At 44.3% G+C, this 19,048-nt stretch overlaps 1 protein-coding gene across 2 annotated transcripts; it reads left to right on the top strand.

The window, feature by feature from the left end:
- The first annotated feature begins 69 nt into the window (after window positions 1-69).
- Window positions 70-18,658, top strand: TMEM170A (transmembrane protein 170A). 2 transcript variants are annotated; one of them, XM_048817119.2, is made up of 3 exons: window positions 70-262; window positions 11,971-12,072; window positions 14,112-18,658. In XM_048817119.2, the coding sequence occupies exons 1-3, from the start codon at window positions 148-150 to the stop codon at window positions 14,240-14,242; spliced, it is 348 nt and encodes a 115-aa protein (XP_048673076.1). In that variant the 5' UTR covers window positions 70-147; the 3' UTR covers window positions 14,243-18,658. The 2 variants fall into 2 exon arrangements, with proteins under 2 accessions (XP_048673076.1, XP_048673075.1); XM_048817118.2 differs by having other exon boundaries at window positions 75-262; window positions 11,971-12,141.
- Window positions 18,659-19,048: the final 390 nt, after the last annotated feature.

Here is a 19,048-nt window from a genome sequence, read left to right as displayed (position 1 = left end):
TGTCATGGGGAGAGGCGGGACCCGACCGGCGATCCGCGGTGCGATTGGCGCACAGAGCCGTCCGTTCCGCCGGGGCGGGCTGACGAATTCCGGGAGGCCCTCTCAGGTGAGGCGCCGAGGCTGCTCCCTGCCCTTAATGGCGGCGGAATGGAGAGCAGCGAGCCGGGCGCGGGCGGGCTCCTGCAGCAGATCCTGAGCCTGCGCCTTGTGCCGCGGGTGGACAATGGCACCCTGTTCACCACCCCGCTGGTCAGCTTCCCAGGTACCGGGCTGGCCCCGCCCCGCCCCTTTCCGGGACCCCGACGCCCTTCCGCGTCCCCTCCGGGACCTGGCTCCCGGCCCCGCCCCTTTCCGGGACCCCGACCCGGTCCATTCTCCGGCCCCATCCTTCGGGACCGCAGACCCGCCCCCGCTTCATTTTCTGAGCCCGTCCCTGCGGGACCCTGAGCTCGCCCCAAGTTCCGGGAAGCCGGCCGCCGCCGCTCCCGCCCCGTCCGTTCCCCGGCGCCGGTCCCAGCCCCGCCTTTCAGGACAGCCTCCAGCTGCGCCCACATCCGCCCCTTCTCCCCCGGGACCGATTCCGCCGCCGCCCCCCCCCCCCCCTTCCTTCATCAGTCTGTGTGTTCTGGTCACATTCTCTGTCTGAACTGAGCAGTGCCAGGCTCTGGAATCACAGTTTTCAGTGCTTGGCTCCAAGCCCCCCTGCCGTCTGTCCTTTAAGAAAGGGTGACCAGAACTGAGCAAATCTAATTGTGGCGGTGCTGAAACCATCAGCTAGAGCCTGCCCACAGGGCTCCTACCCTTGAGATCTCTGATTAGGTGATGGCCACACTGGGAATCTTTTGTAAAAATGTCCTATAAGTAGGTAAGGTTAGAGAACAGAATTGTGGTGTCTCTCCTAGAAAGAAGCTCATCAAATGTGTTTGCATTGCCCCTAGATTCAAGCGAAACCCTGCCAGGCCTTCAGCAAGTTTTGAAACATGGTAAATGCCTGGGAAGCAGGTGTGAGAAATGGTGGCTAAGTGTTCTTGGTGACAGTAATAGGTCAAGTGCAATCAGGCAGTGACTCCAACCTTTAAAATCAATTGATTGATTGTGTCCCACATGCACCAGCCAACAAAACCATGCTTCTATTTTAAAAGTTGTAGGTAAAAACTGCTCCCCCCCCCGGCTAAATGAATGTGGGTACAAATAGGGGTCACTTGAATCAAAAGCTATTAGCCAGGATGGGCAGGGATGGTGTCCCTAGCCTCTGTTTGCTAGAAGCTGGGAGTAGGGGACAGGGGATGGATCACTTGATGATTACCTGTTCTGTTCATTCCCTCTGGGGCACCAGGCATTGGCCACTGTCAGAAGACAGGATACTGGGCTAGATGGACCTTTGGTCTGGCCCAGTATGGCCGTTCTTATGTGCTTAATCCTCTTTATTATTGGTCCCCTGTATGGATGGATATCTTTGGCAGTACAGTTGCTTCTCCAGTTTTCATGACATTTGACACTCCGTATAGAGAATGGCATTTAAAATAAAGGGACAAGTTTACAGTGTGAGCAAAAACAGGCTGCAGACTTACAGTGTACGTACAATATCACAGTCTGATACATACAGTCTGTGTGTAGTTTGGAGCTTTGGAGTGAAGCCTTTTCTGATTATTACAGTATTACAGTATTGCTAGTTGAAGCAAGTGTAAAAAGGGGCTGCTCTTTGGTTAATTGTTGAGAGGCTAGACGCAAGGGTAGCTTTGCTTGCATTAAAAACTACTAGGAATCTCATTACAGGTTTGGTATCACTTCAGTCACAAATGCAGGTTGTGTTTTACTGAACTTCGTTTCGTTCTAGAGAACAGTGAGAGGGAACTCGATTTTGTTTACTCAGTAGGAAGGCTTTTCTAACAGCGATCTCACTGGGGAATTTAAAAAAAAAGTCCTTGGCTATTTCTCTAACTTCTACACTTGAGACCTCGTTCGCTGCAGTATTTAAGCTGCTTTTCTACTGTGGTGCTATATTTAAATATTATATGTCTCAAGATTCAAAGATCAGAAGGGACCGTTGTGATCCTCTAGTTTAACCTCTTGTATAACACAGGCCAGAGAACACCCCCCAAATAATTCCTAGAGCAGATTTTTTTAGAAGAATATTTAATTTTGATTTAAGAATTCTGTATTATTCTGAGTGCAGAATATAGAAGTGGCAAGCTTGTTTGATTAGTAAACAAAACAAGGAGTTACAGGTAATGCATTTTGTTTGAACCAACTCTATTAAAATCGGTAAGCTGTTACGACTCCAACTGCATTAAATAATGCATTAACAAAGCAATAGATGCATCGCTGTAGTGGCAAATTCAATTCAGAGGTACAATTGATAACTTTTTTTCGAGGGAGAGTTAATTAATTTGTAGCGCTTTTGTTATTTTAAAAAGATTAAGCAAGACTTGAAAGTGCATATCCATACAGAGCTTGGTATTGTAATACAATAATAAGTAATAAGACAAAGGAGAAGTACAGCAGGAGTTCCTCATTTCAAAGGATGTTCACAATAGCAACAGTGGTTCTCAAAGATCATCATTTTAGTCCTCTGGCAGAGCTATCAGGACGCCAGTCCCTACACTCAAAAAAAAGTTTCCAGAATCTGTGGTATTAACACTTGTCACATTACAAGATTTTAAATTTCTTGCTTGGTTAACCTGAAATAACTTCTGCAGAAGTAGTGCAGGAGTCCTTGTCAGCAAGCTTACAAGTTGAGTTCTATTTCATCATGGGAAGAAAAACTCAGTCAGTTTTTCTGCCAACTTAATTTAACTGCTTCCTAATGATGCTTGAATCCAAGCTGTTGTCCTGGCTTCTGAAGTACTACACTTACACAAGAGTAAAAAGTTGCCTTCTGTTTCTAGGCATCCTTATTGCTCAGGTTCAGAGGCAGCTATTATCTAGAAGAACAGGTGCAGAGCAGGTTTCAGAGTAGCAGCCGTGTTAGTCTGTATCTGCAAAAAGAAAAGGAGTACTTGTGGCACCTTAGAGACTAACAAATTTATTTGAGCATAAGGTTTTGTGAGCTACAGCTCACTTCATCAGAGCAATAGTTGTCAAAGGATCAAAACAAATTGCAAGTAATAGCATAGATTGCATATTTATACCTGCCTCTGGAAATTTCCACTACGTGCATCCGACGAAGTGGGTATTCACCCACGAAAGCTTATGCTCCAATACCTCTGTTAGTCTATAAGGTGCCACAGGACTCTTTGCTGCTTTTATAAATTTCTTTATTACTGTACTCTGCTGTTTGACTCAAGGATGTGGTTTTCAAACAGCCCATTAGTGTTGGAAATCCAAGCTGTTAACTAATTTTCCAGCAGAAATCTAGCAGATAAATAACACAGGATCTTTATGCCATGGCACTTAGGTTTTTTTTTCCTCTCGGGGTCAGTACTAGAATTTTTTTTAAATACTCAAATAAGATTTTAAGGGTGCCCTAGCACCAAAACTTGCTTCCATGTTGACTGTCTGGGTGAATCCATCTCCTATTTAGTCAGTTTACAAATACAACTTTTCCTTAATTGCCAGTCCTGCAAACTCAGCTGGGGATATGCAGGTCAATATGGCTTCTATCTGGCTTGTGCATCATCACTAGGGCCCTAAATAATTCCGTCCATTTTGGTCAATTTCATGGTCATAGGATTTTGCAGGGGGAACAAGGTTATTGTAGGGCATGTTGCAGTACTCCTTCCCTTACTTCTACACTGCTGTTGGTTGTGACACTGCCTTCAGAGCTGAGCAGCTGGAGAGCGGTGGCTGCTGGCCGGGAGCCCAGCTCTGAAGGCAGAACCGCCGCCAGCAGCAGCACAGAAGTAAGGATGGCCTGGTCTGGTATTGCCACCTTTACTTCTGCAGAGCTGGGCCCTCAGTCAGCAGGCGCCGCGCTCTGACCGCCCAGCTCTGAAGGCAGCAGCACATAAGAAGGGGTGGCATGGTATGGTATTGCTATCCTTAGTTCTGCGCTGCTGCTGGCGGGGCGCTGCCTTCAGAGCTGGGTGCCTGGCCAACAGCTGCCACTCTCCAGTTGCCCAGCTGTGAAGGCAGCACAGAAATAAGGGTGGCAATACCGGGAGCCCCCTAAAATAACCTTGTAACCCCCCTGCAACTTCCTTTTGGGTCAGGGACCCCAACTTGAGAAAAACTGGCCTCCCCTGTGAAATCTGTATAGTATGGGGTAAAAGCAAACAAAAGACCAGATTTTGCAGTCCGTGACACATTTTTCATGGCCATGAATTTTGTAGGGCCCTAATCATCACCAATAACAAAAGCAACAGGTCACATCCTGCCTGCAAGGGTAGCTCTAGCCCTTGTCCTGAATGGGGTTGCATGAGTGTAAATGAGGGCAGAATTTGGCCCTGCAGTTGTTCCACTCTGCACCAGCCAGCATAGAATCCAGCAGTAGTTGTGTTGACTCATTGGAATAAAAAGCAGTCAATCATGTTATTGTCACAAAACTGAGCAAGTCTGACTATACTGTGGGGAGCAATTTTCCTGCTAAGGAGGTGCTACCATTCTTATTCAGTGTCACTTTCAAGCTAGATCATGGTGTGCAATGCATAGTCATATCCCTTGGCCATGCTAAAGAAATTGCTCTCTTGATCTCTTCCTTACCTTCCCCCAACTCCACTAAGAAGGCTCATTTTCTGACAGCGATGCAGACCAGTGCAGTATTCTGTCTAGTTACTGCTTTTTCAGGTTCCTATTCCAAAACAATTTGGTGTTCCTTTGATCTCCCTCCAGCATGGAATAAGTTTTGGTAGCATGAAGAGATTCAGAGAATTGTGCCTGTATCTTGGCTGCTATAATAAACAAATGATCAGATTGTAGACGCTCAAGGGATTATTACAGGGCTGTTTACACTTGTGATACATCAATTCCAAAACTACAATGTAACTTTCAAATTGTTCTGAAGTTAGGGCAGGCATTTGTAATGGCCGAATGTCGTCTTAGCATTGCCATTCCCAAATCCGAGCAAACTTCTGTAGCTGCGTGTAGTGAGGTCACAGCTTGGTCCCTTACATCATGGACACTCTTAGGGTACATGGTCTATATCTTTAGAGCAGGAACTTTGTCATCCTGTGTGTTTGTACAGCACCTAGCACAGTGGGAGCCCAATCCTGATAGGAGCCTGTTAGGGTTCCCTCCCCATTTTGAACTTTAAGGTACAGATGTGGGGACCCACATGAAAGACCCCCTAAGCTTATTTTTACTAGCTGAGGTTAAAAACTTTTTTAAGGCACAAATTCTTTTTTCCCCCCCTTGGGTGGGTACTGCTGCTACCACCAAGTGAGTTAGACAAAGATTTAGGAAAAGGACCACTTGGAGTTTCTGTTTCCTAAAATATTTCCCCAAGCCTCTTTACCCCCTTTTTTGGAGAGGCTTGAGAATAATACACCAACCAAATAGGGAAACCAGATTTTTAAAAAACAGAACTTTATAATAAAGGAAAAAAAAGTAAAAGAAGCACCTTGGTAAAGTTAGGATGGAAGGTAACTTTACAGGGTAATCAGATTTAAAACAAAGCCCTGGCTGGGATGATTTAATTGGGGATTGGTCCTGCTTTTGAGCAGGGGGTTGGACTAGATGACCTCCTGAGGTCCCTTCCAACCCTGATATTCTATGATTCTAAAACACAGAGGATTTTCCTTTAGGCAAAACTTTAAAGTTACAAAAAAAAAAAAAAAAAAAAACCCAGGGATAAACCTCCCTTTTAGCACAGGGAAAACTTACAAGCTAAAACAAAAGATAATTTAACGCATTTTTTTGCTATTACTTACTATTTTTGTAGTATTAGATATATTATTTTAGTAGGAGCTGGATTGCTTGCTTGGTCTTTTCTTTTGTCTCCCAAGAGAATATCCACAGAGCCCAAAACAAAGCCTTCCCCCCACCCCCAGATTTGAAAGTATTTTCTTTTCCCATTGGTCCTTCTGGTCAGGTGCCAGCTAGGTTAATTGAACTGATTAACCCCTTACAGGTAAGGGAGGGATTTGATGCAATCCTTAGCTGTATGTTTATGACAGGCACCCCAAATCACAGACTGTGCTGGACAGCCTACTTCACACTGGCTGTGATTTTTTTTCTGGAGCTTTAGGAGAAAACAGAGTTAATAAGACACATGCACCTTTAGATATACTACTGATTATATAAAAACTAACAATATTTTCCACATTTTAAGGACAATTTTAACCAGTTGATTTTAGGAAACTTTTACGGGAGAGTTCATTAGCCACTTTGTTGGGAGCTCCCGAAATGTGTTGTATTTTAAAATTAAAATTTTGGAGAGCTAAACTTCACCGAAGAAGTTTTTTGTTATTATTCTTGATGTTATGAAGCCACTTTAGCCCAGCATGGTCGGTTTGCAGGTGGAAACACCATTCCCAAACGAATGGGCGTAGCTTTTTGAGAGTGTACACAATGGCATAGCATTTCTTTTTGCTGATTGACCAGTGGCTTTCCCTTTTAGACAGTTTTTTGCTGAGAAACAAAACACAACAGGATGGAATTTTTGATCCGGTCTTTCCTGCATTAAAACTGCTCCCACACCACGCTTGGATGCATCTGTGGTTACTAGGAAAGGTTTGTTAAAGTCTAGGGCCCTTAGCACAGGGACAGACATGAGTGTTGCTTTAAGCTGGTTAAAGGCCTTCTGACACTCTTCAGTCCACTGAACTGCATTTTGCTGGGTTTTTTTGGTTAGGCCTGTCAGTGGGGCGGTGATTTAGCTGTAGTGCGGTACAAATCACCTGTAATATCCGGCCAAGCCTAAGAAGGATTGGACCCGTTTTTTTGACTTTGGGACAGGCTAGTTTGGATACATTCGCTTTGGCCTGTAGAGGGTTGATAGTTCCTTGACCTACCTGGTGTCCAAGGTAAGTTACTCTGTTTAGGCCTATTTGACACTTTTTAGCCTTAACAGTTAGTCCTGCCTCTTATATGCGCTTGAAGACTTTTTGCAAATGCTTCAGGTGTTCTGCCCATGAATTAGAAAAGATGGTCACATCATCAAGGTAGGCGACTGCAGATTTTTCCAATCCCACTAGGAGACTATTTACAAGTTTTTGGAAAATGGCGGGTGCATTTTGCAGCCCGAAAGGGAGCACATGAAATTCATACAGCCCTACATGGGTGATGAAGGCTGATCTTTTCTTGACGGATTCATTCAGCAGTACTTGCCAGTACCCCTTGGTTAAGTCTAAGGTAGAAATGAACTGGGCACGTCCCAGTTTTTTTAATAGCTTATCTGTACGTGGCATTGGATAGTTGTTTGGGCGAGTTACAGCATTTAGCTTACGGTAGTCCATGCAAAAGCGTATTTCTCCATCCAGTTTGGGAACTAGAACCACTGGAGATGCCCATGCAGTGTTAGAGGGGCGAATTATGCCCATTTGTAGCATGTCCTGGATTGCCCGTTCTATAGCAGTTTTGGCTTGAGACACCCAGTAAGGTTGGGCTCTAATTGGGCGAGCATTACCTGTGTCAATGGAGTGGTATGCCCATTCGGTCCATCCTGGGGTGGCTGAGATCATTGGTACGAAGCTAATGCACAGCTTCTTGATCTGCTGTCACTGCTTACGCTGAAGGGTCATGGAGAGGTTCTCCTCTTCCACGCCACCATCACTTATTTCTTCGTAGTAGACCCCTTTAGGCCACTTAGCGTCATCTCCTCCCTGGGCTGTAAACTGACAAACCTTTAATTCTCTGGAATAAAAGGGCTTTAGAGAATTAACATGGTACGCTTTAGGGTTGAGGTGGGGAAAGCTATGAGATAGTTAACAGCTCCCAGGCACTCTTGGACCGTAAATGGCCCGTCCCACAATACTTTTATCTTATGGGCCTGGAGCTCCTTCGAGACCGTGACCTGGTCCCCTACTTTGAAGGAATGCTTTCTGGCATGGTTATCATACCAGGCCTTTTGCTTTTCCTGAGCATCTTTTAGGTTTTTTCTTGCAAGGGCTAAAGAGTCTCGGAGGATGTTTTGTAGATGGCTTATAAAGTTCAGAATGTTAGTTCCTGGAGAAGACGTAAACCCCTCCCATTGCTGCTTCACCAACTGTAATGGTCCCTTAACCTCATGGCCATACATAAGTTTAAATAGTGAAAACCCTAAACTGGGATGTGGTACAGCCCTGTAGGCAAAGAGCAACTGCTGCAACACTAGGTCCCAATCATTGGAGTGCTCATTTACGAATTTACATATTATGGCCCCCAAAGTTCCATTAAACTTCTCCACCAGGCGATTTGTTTGATGGTGGTAAGGGGTGGCAACCAAGTGAACACTCCATGAACTTTTCAAAGGCTTTTCATGGTTCCTGCTAGGAAATTAGTTCCCGAATCCGTAAGGATGTCGGAGGGCACCTACCCTGGCAAAAATATCTGTTAAGGCCTGGCACACACTTTTAGCCCTCGTGTTGCTTAGAGCTACTGCTTCCAGCCATTGGGTGGCAAAATCCATGAAAGTTAGGATGTACTGCTTTCCTCTGGGTGTCTTTTTTTGGAAAAGGACCCAGAATATCCACAGCTACTCGCTGAAATGGAACCTCAATTATGGGGAGTGGCTGGAGAGGGGCTTTAACCTGGTCTTGGGGGTTTTCCCACTCTTTGGCACACCTCACAAGACCGGACATAGGTAGAAACATCCTTGCCCATTCCCTCGCAGTGGAAGAACCTCCCCAAATGGTCTTTGGTCCTGTTCACCCCAGCATGGCCACTACGATGATCGTGGGCTAAGCTCAAGAGCTTTACCCGATACTTAGTTGGAACTACTGTCTCTGAGGATGCCAGTTTCCTGCTGCCCACCAGAAAGAGTTTCCATGTATAAAAGTCCTCTGTCTACCACAAACTGGGATCGATTAGAAGAGTTGAGAGGCGGTGGGTTGCTCTGTGCCGCCGTCCAAGCTCCCTGGAGGCTTTCATCTGCTTCCTGCTCTGCCTGGAACTGTTCCCTTCATGCTGGAGACCTCAGTTCCTCACTGGATGGTGGACCTGGGCTTGGTCCCTTGGGAAGCTACGCAGGGGACGGGGCTGGTTCCAGGGATGGTGACCTGCTCTCCATGGGTGCGCTAGGTTGGGGTTCAGGCTCCGGTTGAGCCTCTTGCGCAGGTTTAACCGCTGCTGCCAGCGCAGGCTCGGTGAGGCCCTCTGGTGGTGGAGCAGTAGACGGGATTGCAAGGGCTGGACTCAGTGCTGGCAATGGTTCTGGTGCTGGTTGCTCCGCCAGTTCCAGTTCTGGGCCTGGCTCTGGCTGGGTCTCTGCAACTGGATCCACTACGGCTGTTGCAGACGTTGACATGGGGTCTGGTTCCACCACCTCAGTCTGGGTCTCTGGTATCACAGACTGGGCCCTTGTAGAAGGCTCAGGGACAGAGCTATGTGTGACAGCTCGCTTAGCCTAGCTGCGGGTGACCATTCCCACCCTCTTGGCTAGCTTCACATGGTTGGCCAAGTCTTCCCCCAGCAGCATGGAACTGGGATAATCATTATAAGCTGCAAAAGTCCACATTCCTGACCAGCCCTTATACTGGACAGGCAACTCGGCTGTAGGCAGGTCAAAAGAGTTTGACTTGAAGGGCTGAATCGTCACTTGGGCCTCTGGGTTGATTAAGCTGGGGTCCACTAAGGATTGGTGGATAGCCGACACTTGTGCTTCAAGTATCAGAGGGGTAGCTGTGTTAGTCTGGATCTGTAAAAGCGGCAAAGAGTCCTGTGGCACCTTATAGACTAACGGACGTATTGGAGCATAAGCTTTCATGGGTGCATCCGATTAAGTGGGTATTCACCCACGAAAGCTTATGCTCCAGTACATCTACTAGTCTATAGGGTGCCACAGGACTCTTTCTCACTTGTGCTTCAGTGTCCCTCCACATGATAACCTTCTTCCCGCCCACACTCACAGTTTCCCTTCACTCTGAAGGTATTTGGGAGGCATCTGGGCCTGAGGACCTTTGGTGTGACCCCGGTGCAATGAACTGTAATCTATTTGGGTTTTGGGGGCAGTTGGTCTTTACATGCCTCAGCTCATTACATTTAAAATATCACCCAGCTGACAGGTCACTGGGGTGGGGTGGGTTGCTGGAGAATGGTGTGGTGGGATGATAAGGTGTCTGGGATTTTCCTTGGGGTGTAGTTGGGGCCTTGGGCTGTCCTCGGTGGTAGGGTGTGGTCTCGGGGTGTCCCTTCCGGTATCCACCCAAACTGCTACCAGGGTTGTTCCTCTTTGCTACCTCCACCCGTTTTGTTCTGATTTGCCCCGCCTTTTAGACGGTCTGGGACTGCTTGTATTGATCAGCATAAGAAGCAAGACTTTTTGCTGAGTCCATTTTCTTATCCCATAAACAATGTTGTACATCATCATTGGTCATAGTCAGGAAGTGCTCCTGGACAACCAAATCACACATTCCTTCAAAGCTAGTTACATCCCTGGCTTTGACCCATTTATTTAACAGATCCTTTATCTGGTTTACATAAGCCACGTTACTTAGTCCAGCCCCTCTCTTAAGGGCTCTAAATTTTACTTGGTAAGTTTCAGGTGTAATTTGAAATTGTTTCAAAACCAAATCCTTAAATTTACCATAGTTAAAAGCATCCTCAATAGGCATCTTGTTGAATATGTCCAGAGCTCTTCCAGTTAATTTTTCTACCAATGTGGTCATCTTGTGATCATCAGGAATTGCATGGAGGGTGCACAGCCTCTCAAAGGTGAGGAAATATTCAGCAATATCACTGGATTCATCATACTGCGGACATAGTCTCTCCCATTTGTGGATTTTTGGGGAAGTGGAGTCAGCAGCTGAAGGCTGTTATGGAGTTGAAGAGACAAAACCCAGGTCATGCTTCCTCTCCCTTTCCCTCTCCTTCTGAGCATGCTTCTGGGCCTCCATAGTTCTCTCATGGGCAGCCTCTTCTACCTCCCTAGCAGCTTTTTCTCTGTCCGTTTCTGCCTTCACCGCGCTGTTGTGGGCAGCCTCTTCTGCCTCCCTAGCAGCTTTTTTTCTGGGCACTTGTGCATCAATTTCCATCTGTCTGAGTTTCAGCTGTTTTTCATGTCCTTTTAATATCCTGAGGTTTGTGCTTCTGGTTTAAAATGATCCCATCTCTGCCACCATGTCAGGGTTCCCTCCCCACTCTGAACCTTAAGGTACAGATGTGGGGACCCGCATGAAAGACCCCCTAAGCTTATTTCTACCAGCTTAGGTTAAAAACTTCCCCAAGGCACAAATCCTTTCTTGTCCTTTGCAGTGGCAACAGTAGCCATCCAAGTGAGTTAGACAAAGATTTAGGAAAAGGACCACTTGGAGTTTCTGTTCCCTAAAATATCCCCCCAAGCCCCTTCACACCCTTTCCTTGGGAGGCTTGAGAATACTACACCAACCAAATAGGGAAACCAGATTCTTAAACAGAACTTTAGTATTAAAAAAAAAAAAAAAGTAAAAGAAGCACCTCTGTAAAATCAGGATGGAAGGTAACTTTACAGGGTAATCAGATTCAAAACACAGAGGATTCCTCTCTAGGCAAAACTTTAAAGTTACCAAAAAAAAAAAAAAAAAAATAGGGATAAACCTCCCTCTTAGCACAGGGAAAATTTACAAGCTAAAACAAAAGATAATTTAATGCATTTTTTGCTATTACTTACTATTTTTGTAACATTATTTTAGTAGGAGCTGGATTACTTGCTTGGTCTTTTCTTTTGTCTCCCGAGAGAACACCCGCAGAGCCCAAAACAAACCCTTCCAGATTTGAAACTATTTTCTTTCCCCATTGATCCTTCTGGTCAGGTGCCTACTAGGTTAATTGAACTGGTTAACCCTTTATAGGTAAGGGAGGGATATTATGCTACCCTTAGCTGTATATTTATGACAGAGCCTTTGGTAGCGGCTGTTGTGTTCAGGTAGACGGTGAAGTGTCCTGCCTGAGTCAACTCTCTTTCTCCTTGCCTTGCAGAAATGTGGTATGGTGTATTCCTGTGGGCACTGGTGTCCTCTCTCTTTTTCCACATACCTGCGGGATTACTGGCGCTCTTCACCCTCAGACATCACAAATATGGTAGGTTCATGTCTGTAAGCATCCTGTTGATGGGCATCGTGGGACCAATTTCTGCTGGAATCTTAACAAGTATGTTAGACTTTCCAAAGTACTCATTTGACTGATGGGTGTCTCTTGGTGAGAGTTCACTTCAGATGCTTGCTGAAGTGGGATGCTATTTCTTCCCCATGAGAAAGGAACTAACATCTCAAAGTAAGGGTCCTGCCCCATGTGCTTTAAGTTAGACCTTCCCATACAGTTTCTTAATGCTCTCTTTTTCTAGTGTCTTTCACGGAGGATTTCAAAACAGGCTCAAATGGAGAACAATTAACATTGAGCTGGAAGATAAATGTGGAATCTAACTGTGGCACGTCTAGTCACTTTTTCAGACTTGAAATATATTTAAAATATTTTACAGTGATCTGTATGACAGGTTTCAGAGTAGCAGCCATGTTAGTCTGTATCCGCAAAAAGAACAGGAGTAGTTGTGGCACTTTAGAGACTAACAAATTTATTAGAGCATAAGCTTTTGTGGGCTACAGCCCACTTCATCGGATGCATAGAATGAACATATAGTAAGAAGATTTAGATATACATACATACAGAGAAGGTGAAAGTTGCCATACAAACTGTAAGAAGCTAATTAATTAAGATGAGCTGCTATTAGCAGGAGAAAAAACTTTTGCAGTGATAAACAAGATGGCTCATTTAGACACTTCACAAGAAGGTGTGAGGATACTTAACATAGGGAAATAGATTCAATATGTGTAATGACCAGCCACTCCCAGTGATCTGTTTCAGAGTAGCAACTGTGTTAGTCTGTATCCTCAAAAAGAAAAGGAGTACTTGTGGCACCTTAGAGACTAACCAATTTATTTGAGCATAAGCTTTTATGAGCTACAGCTATTTGAGCTATTTATTTATGCTCAAATAAATTTCTTAGTCTCTAAGGTGCCACAAGTCCTCCTCCTTTTCTTTTTCCCAGTGATCTGTATGTTTGCCTGAAACTGTACAAAGGATTATGAGTCATGGGCACAAAAGATTCTGGTCTACGGTGTCCCACAACTCATTGAATAAACAGTTTATCTAAAGAAGCCCCATACAATACGCCATTCAATGAGGCATTAGCAAGGTTTTATTATTATCCCATTTTACTTCTGGACTGTGATTGGTATCACATTGCAATGAACGTGTAATGTGCTACTGCTGTCCTTCATAGGATCCAGTCCCGAATTCTCTCTCTGTCTGCCATACTCCCACCTTGTACTGGGAGTATATGTCTGTCTCAAATAAAATGTTTTGCATTTTCCCCAGTGAAATCCCTTCCATTGCCCCAGGTCCTTCTGTAGTATCCAGTCTCCTCTCCTGTCGGAACCTCTCTCTACTTTCCTTAACTTGTGAGGATGGTAAACAATGCATCCGGCACATGTGTATATGTATACCACCTATAGTAAAACCTGCCAACAGTGATCACCTATAGGATAATAAAATCGCAGTACCTCCATGTTAATTGTGGTGTTGTGACAGTCTGATAGGGTGGCTGGGAAACTAAACCCTCCTTTGGTGGCTGTTAAGTGTGGACAGGGCTGTTCCATAGTTAAAACTACATTAAAAGAATGCTGACATGTCTTGCTAAGAACTCTGTGCTGTTGTAGGCATTAATGAAGTGAACAGTTGGAGAAGAAAATGTTGAAATCAAGACTCTAGTCTTAACTGCTGAATAAAGAGAGCAATTCTTTCCAACTACTTAGTTTTTAAAATGTACTTCAGGTGTTTGATTTAAACAGATGTCTGGTTAATGACTGGAGACTTTACAAAGACCAGGCAAAATTTTGTTTATATTGCTTTTTGCAAGCACAGTTATTTGCTAGCATGATTATTTTCTTTTATTTAGATGTAAAACTCCAACGTATTCAGTGGTTTGGACATCTAAATTACCAAAGCTGAACATACAAAAATAGACCAGACTGTGAGATTGGCCCTTGCTGTCCATTCCTGTGTATGACTAAAAGTTTCTATCTCAAACTTGCCATAGCACATTAACGCTCTTTTCTTATCAGGTGCAGCTATTGCTGGAGTTTACAGAGCTGCTGCAAAACAAATGATCCCCTTCGAAGCACTTACTCTAGGTGTGGGGCAAACGTTCTGTGTGATGGTGGTTTCCTTCTCACGGATTTTAGCAACTCTATAGCATTCCTCTGGAGACTTGAGTCTGAAGATCAAATCGGGAGGGGAGAAGATTTCGACTGCGTGGCAGAGGTAGTCCATGAATATGGCAATTTTTCAAGCTCTGGGCAGAAAACAGCATGAGACGAAGATCCTGGACATACCTGGAAGGTGTTATGTGTCTGGTTTTCTAAAGGCCTGGTTCTGTCGCTGATTTGGTAGCAGAATGATTTAAACTAGGGAAGAGATCTAATCTGAGGGGTTATGCACTCCAGATGAAGTTCCTCAACACAACGTTGGTTTGTTTAAACTTGGCTTCTCTAAAGTACAAAAGCAGGCACAGTAAAAAAGCTTGTCTTGATTTTCTTGTAGCACAGCTGTGTCCATGCTTCCCTGGAAAATAAGGGGTTAAATATTTCACAGATGCTACTGCAAGCATTATCATCTTCAAACCAGAATATACTGTTTGATCAGTCTTCAGTCTGTTGTAGACTTGGTTGAAACTGAAGCTAATTTATTAACATTTATTTTGTTACATTTTGGTAACATTAAGTGCCAAGGTTTTTGGGGGGGGAGAAGTCATAGGATGGGGGGGGAGGGCCGGCCTCTGGGGTTAGTAGCGTTTAGTATAATGTTGCAAACAATGAACTGTTGTAGCAACAGAAAGAATCCACAATGTGACATAGAGAGGTTCTGCTGTAGAAATGTTACTACTGAGTGACCTGGCAGGTACAGAGTTCAGTGAATGCTTTGACCTCTCGCTACTTTACGCTTTGTGATGAACCTTTTAAAACACTTTTTAAAGATGTGAAATGCAGTTTTTATGAGCTATATTAATTGGCCTTCCCCCCCACACACACCTTTCTAATGATAATTGTTGGGTTTAGTGGGGGGAGCAGCAAAAGGAAACCTCATTTTAGATACTTAGAAATGGAAATTACAGTGAAATTACCAGCCACCATATACCTTCTGTTAAGGAGGCAAATTCTGGTGAATGACCACTACCCCAGCAACAAGTAGTTGTAAATCATGTATGTATCCCTCTTGATCTCCATGCCTTGAAAAAGCCTGACTTTGATTAAGCTTTTGTTAGTTCTCCCTTTAAGTACTTAAAGTCTTAACATGTTTACAGTGGCATGAAGGTAATTCAAGTTTTAATTTGATGTTATACTAATCAGAGGTCCAGAGATTTAGAATTCTGCATCTGGCTTCCATGAGTCACAGCATGTGCCAGCTGTGTGTCTTAATGGGCCACTTGCACATCCTCCATTCTAAATATCTGGGCCTAACCATCTCTGAGATGTCTCTGTAGATTGGATGCGTCTTGGGGGGGTCCAAGAAAGTGCCTGGGTGATTTGCCCTTCCTTCAGTGACTAGTACTTCCAGGAAACATGATCTCTTCTGTCCTTTCTTTGTTTGTTTTTTAAGGAAAGGATTTTAAACTTCTTTCACTCTCTGCCCTTTTGACAGAAGCACTTGTGCAGTAAGGGCCCTTGTACAGCCATGTGCTTTCTTTGTTCTCTAGGGCCTGGGGACTAACCCTAACCATTCCTTTAAGGCTATGTAGCCATCTGCAGCTTCCCTGCTGTTTGTCATGGTGCCGAGGGCAATGTATTTGCATTTCCAGATCCACTTGCTACAAGGGAAGCATCAGATGTGTCCATTAGTACGGCATCTGCTCCTCAGGAGACACTTTTAAAAATCGTTGATTTTTTTTTTTACTGAACTTGTTTTTAATTATTTTATTGGCAAACCAAATTGCCTTTTACATCTAAATTCCTGCTTCCTTTTACAATAACACCCATCACTTCCTCCTTACGTAATGCCATCTACCATAAACAGCCAGAAGAGAGGTATTGCACTTTTTGCAGCATAAAGAAATTGTCCTAGCATAATAGTCTTCTATTGCACATCAACAGTTATCTGGAGAGGCAGTTTATTGTGATGAGGCTTTCCTAGAATCGGTCTAATGCTGACTGGTCTAGTTTTAATAAAAAAAAAATACAAGCTGTGGGATAATCTGAGAGAGGCTTTCATGTGAATGCCTAGTCTTTAGGTGGCAAAGCTTCAAATTAAATGTAACTGCTGTTGTAACACACTGAACACCAAGTAACTTGTACTAAGCACTGGGAATTCTAAATGTATCCTACATGTGTTATGCTGCATGGACAGGGCTGTCATTATTACCCTTGTATCTATCTCTCCTAGTGGCTCAGGCTTGGTTATTTTAGCTACCTCAGACTCCTTTCCAAGAGTCTGAAAGGAGGAAAAGCAGTCTAAAATGAGCTATGTAAAAGTCACCTTGTATCCTGTCCTCTTTCCCATTTATCTCCAATATCTGCACAGCATAGCCCATGTCCTAAACGCAGCTTGCTTTGCAGATGATCCTGAATTTTGTTGGGTACAAAACTCCTTCATCTATAAAAGTCTTGTGCCATGGGGCTCTTGTCAGATACACTCAATATCTTAGAATCTTTTCTTTATGGGGGCCACTAGAAACTGGCATTCCAGACATTTGCAGTGACCCCTGTGCTTGTGTTCCCACCCCGTGTTTGAATTCCCTCAAGAGCAAGGATCATACCCCATGGGAGAGCTTAGCAGAAAAGGCTTCATAATATTCTGACATGAAAGAGCTGAGAATCTGCAGGTCTCTCATGAGGACAATCCAGAGGGATAAATGAAGCTGGAGAGCAGGTGCCCTCATCTATACAGTCAGTTTTGTTGAACCAGCAGTCCCCAAATCCAGAGGGTTGGAGAGGAAACTTTGTTGTCCTGCTGCTGACTCTTCCTGTAGGGATGTGAAGGAAGCAGTGGTGGGAGGCGGGAGCTGGTGCCAAAAAGTTCTCCTAAAAGATCTCTCAGCTCACAGGTAGCGCACTGCTGCTTTCCATTGCCACTCACTAGCAGAGGGCATCTTTGTGCTTTTGACCATTAATTGCTGTGGTTTGAACTTGAATGAAACAAACTCATAATTATGAGCTAGAACAAATATGAAGATAAAATGGCTTAGAGCAGTGGCTCTCAAACTTTTTTACTGGTGACCCCTTTCACATAGCAAGTCTCTGAGTGCGACCCCCCCTTATAAATTAAAAACACTTTTTTTTATATATATTTAACACCATAATAAATGCAGGAGGCAAAGCAGGGTTTGGGGTGGAGGTTGACAGCTCGCAATCCCCCATGTAATAACCTCGTGACCCCCTGAGGCGTCCCGACCCCCAGTTTGAGAATCCCTGGCTTAGAGCAACTGGAAGACCTAGAAGCTGCTCTATTTTCTACCTATTTAATTTCCTTAACTACCATTTATCTGCTCACCTTAAAGAGTGTGAATATGCATCTTCAGTAGGCATTGAGTGTTGAATGATTTGTTATCTGTAGTGTTTATCTGAATTTGCCCAGGTCCAGTGAATTTTTCAGGGAGCGGTCTTGTAAAGGTGACCAATCAGGTCTTATCAAATACTGAGTCACAGGGGCAAGGCTGTTCATATTATTTTAGTGATAGGGGAAACTTCATGAGTGCTCTGCTATCTTCAGTGTTCTCTGGTCTTATTCTCCACGCTCTGTTAAAATGCAGAAGGCTACAGAGGAGACATCCTTCTCTCTCCTTTCCCACACAATAAACCAAACCCAAAAGAAGAGCTTTTGTGCTGGTGTAACAAATCCATTATTAAAAGCAACGTCTGTCTTCCACCCCCACCATCAAATGTGCTTGCTCAGTTCCTTAATGTCCTTTTAAACTTTAATTAAGCAAGTAGAAGCTCACAGTTAATCTTCAGCTGGTATGAATGGATGTAGCGTCACTGAAATAAATAGGGCTATGCTAGTTTACAAAAACGGAGGATCTGGCCCTCAGCCTGTACATAAAAATATTTACTGGGAGGGAGGGAGGGACTGAATCTTAAGAGCCAGTGAAGACACTGTAATAACAGTTCATGCCTAGAAGGTAGCTCTTTGTCACCAACTTTTTATCACAAGTCTGTGTAGCTGTTGCATGGGGCTGTTAAAATGACACAGGCTTGTTTGGGTGCAGTGCAATTCCCACTGCATCATGGGGCAAAATGACCACAACTAGCAAAGAACTTGTAGAAAAATGTGAAAGCATAGGTTCTGTTGCCTGACTGTTGAAGGTGCATTTCACCCTAGTCCAGAGAGCCTGATCAAAGGCTTAAGTGAAGCAAAAAGCCTGTCAAGAGGCCTTCTGCACTGGAGTCATTTTATGCCTGGAGCAGAGGTTCATGGTCCTGCTGTTCATGTGTGTGCACATACTGTGTGCTGGTTTGAACCAAATCAGCCTCCCTTTCTATCTCACTCACTGCTACAGCCAATATGAACAAATTTTGTATAACAGAAAACAATGTAAAAGTAAATTCTATTTTTCTACTGACACTTCTAATGCTGGTGTAGCTGTTTACCAATAAACTCTAATGATCGCTGTGAAGCAGACCTGTGTACATCCTCTTTGTAGAGCAGTGGGAGGGTGGATAGTGGTGCTTCATATTCAACTGGTTTCTGTTGCTTTGTCTTAATGAGCTAATATAGATAGAGCATTAGGTGAATTTCCTGGTAAAAGTCCAATTTGTTGTCTATGGAAATCCACACTATCTTCCCCGTGCCTGGAGTCTGTTATTTCAGTAAGCTCAGCTGGATCGTGCACAGTTAATTTAGTGTCTATAACTGCTATTGTAATACTTTGTTTTTCATCAGAGGCTCTCCAAATGCTACACAGGGGTTAGGAAGCATGGGGGGGGCAACGGGGACTGAGACTAAGTGATGTGCCCAAGGGCCCACGAGGTCAATGGCAGAGTTGTCTCCCCTCTAACTACTAGGCAAT

This window comes from Caretta caretta, chromosome 12 (assembly GCF_965140235.1).
Source record: "Caretta caretta isolate rCarCar2 chromosome 12, rCarCar1.hap1, whole genome shotgun sequence".
NCBI classification, from domain to species: domain Eukaryota; kingdom Metazoa; phylum Chordata; order Testudines; family Cheloniidae; genus Caretta; species Caretta caretta.
The sequence above is the reverse complement of the archived record's forward strand: the minus strand, read 5'-3'. Positions and strand labels throughout refer to the sequence as shown.

What these genes read in the sequence shown, in the direction of transcription:
- TMEM170A (XM_048817118.2), top strand. Translation starts at nt 148, where the DNA reads ATGGAGAGCAGCGAGCCGGGCGCGGGCGGGCTCCTGCAGCAGATCCTG. An exon ending in CCCGCTGGTCAGCTTCCCAG is followed by an intron (nt 263 to 11,970) that starts GTACCGGGCTGG and finishes CTTGCCTTGCAG; the next exon opens with AAATGTGGTATGGTGTATTC. An exon ending in TTCTGCTGGAATCTTAACAA is followed by an intron (nt 12,142 to 14,111) that starts GTATGTTAGACT and finishes TTTTCTTATCAG; the next exon opens with GTGCAGCTATTGCTGGAGTT.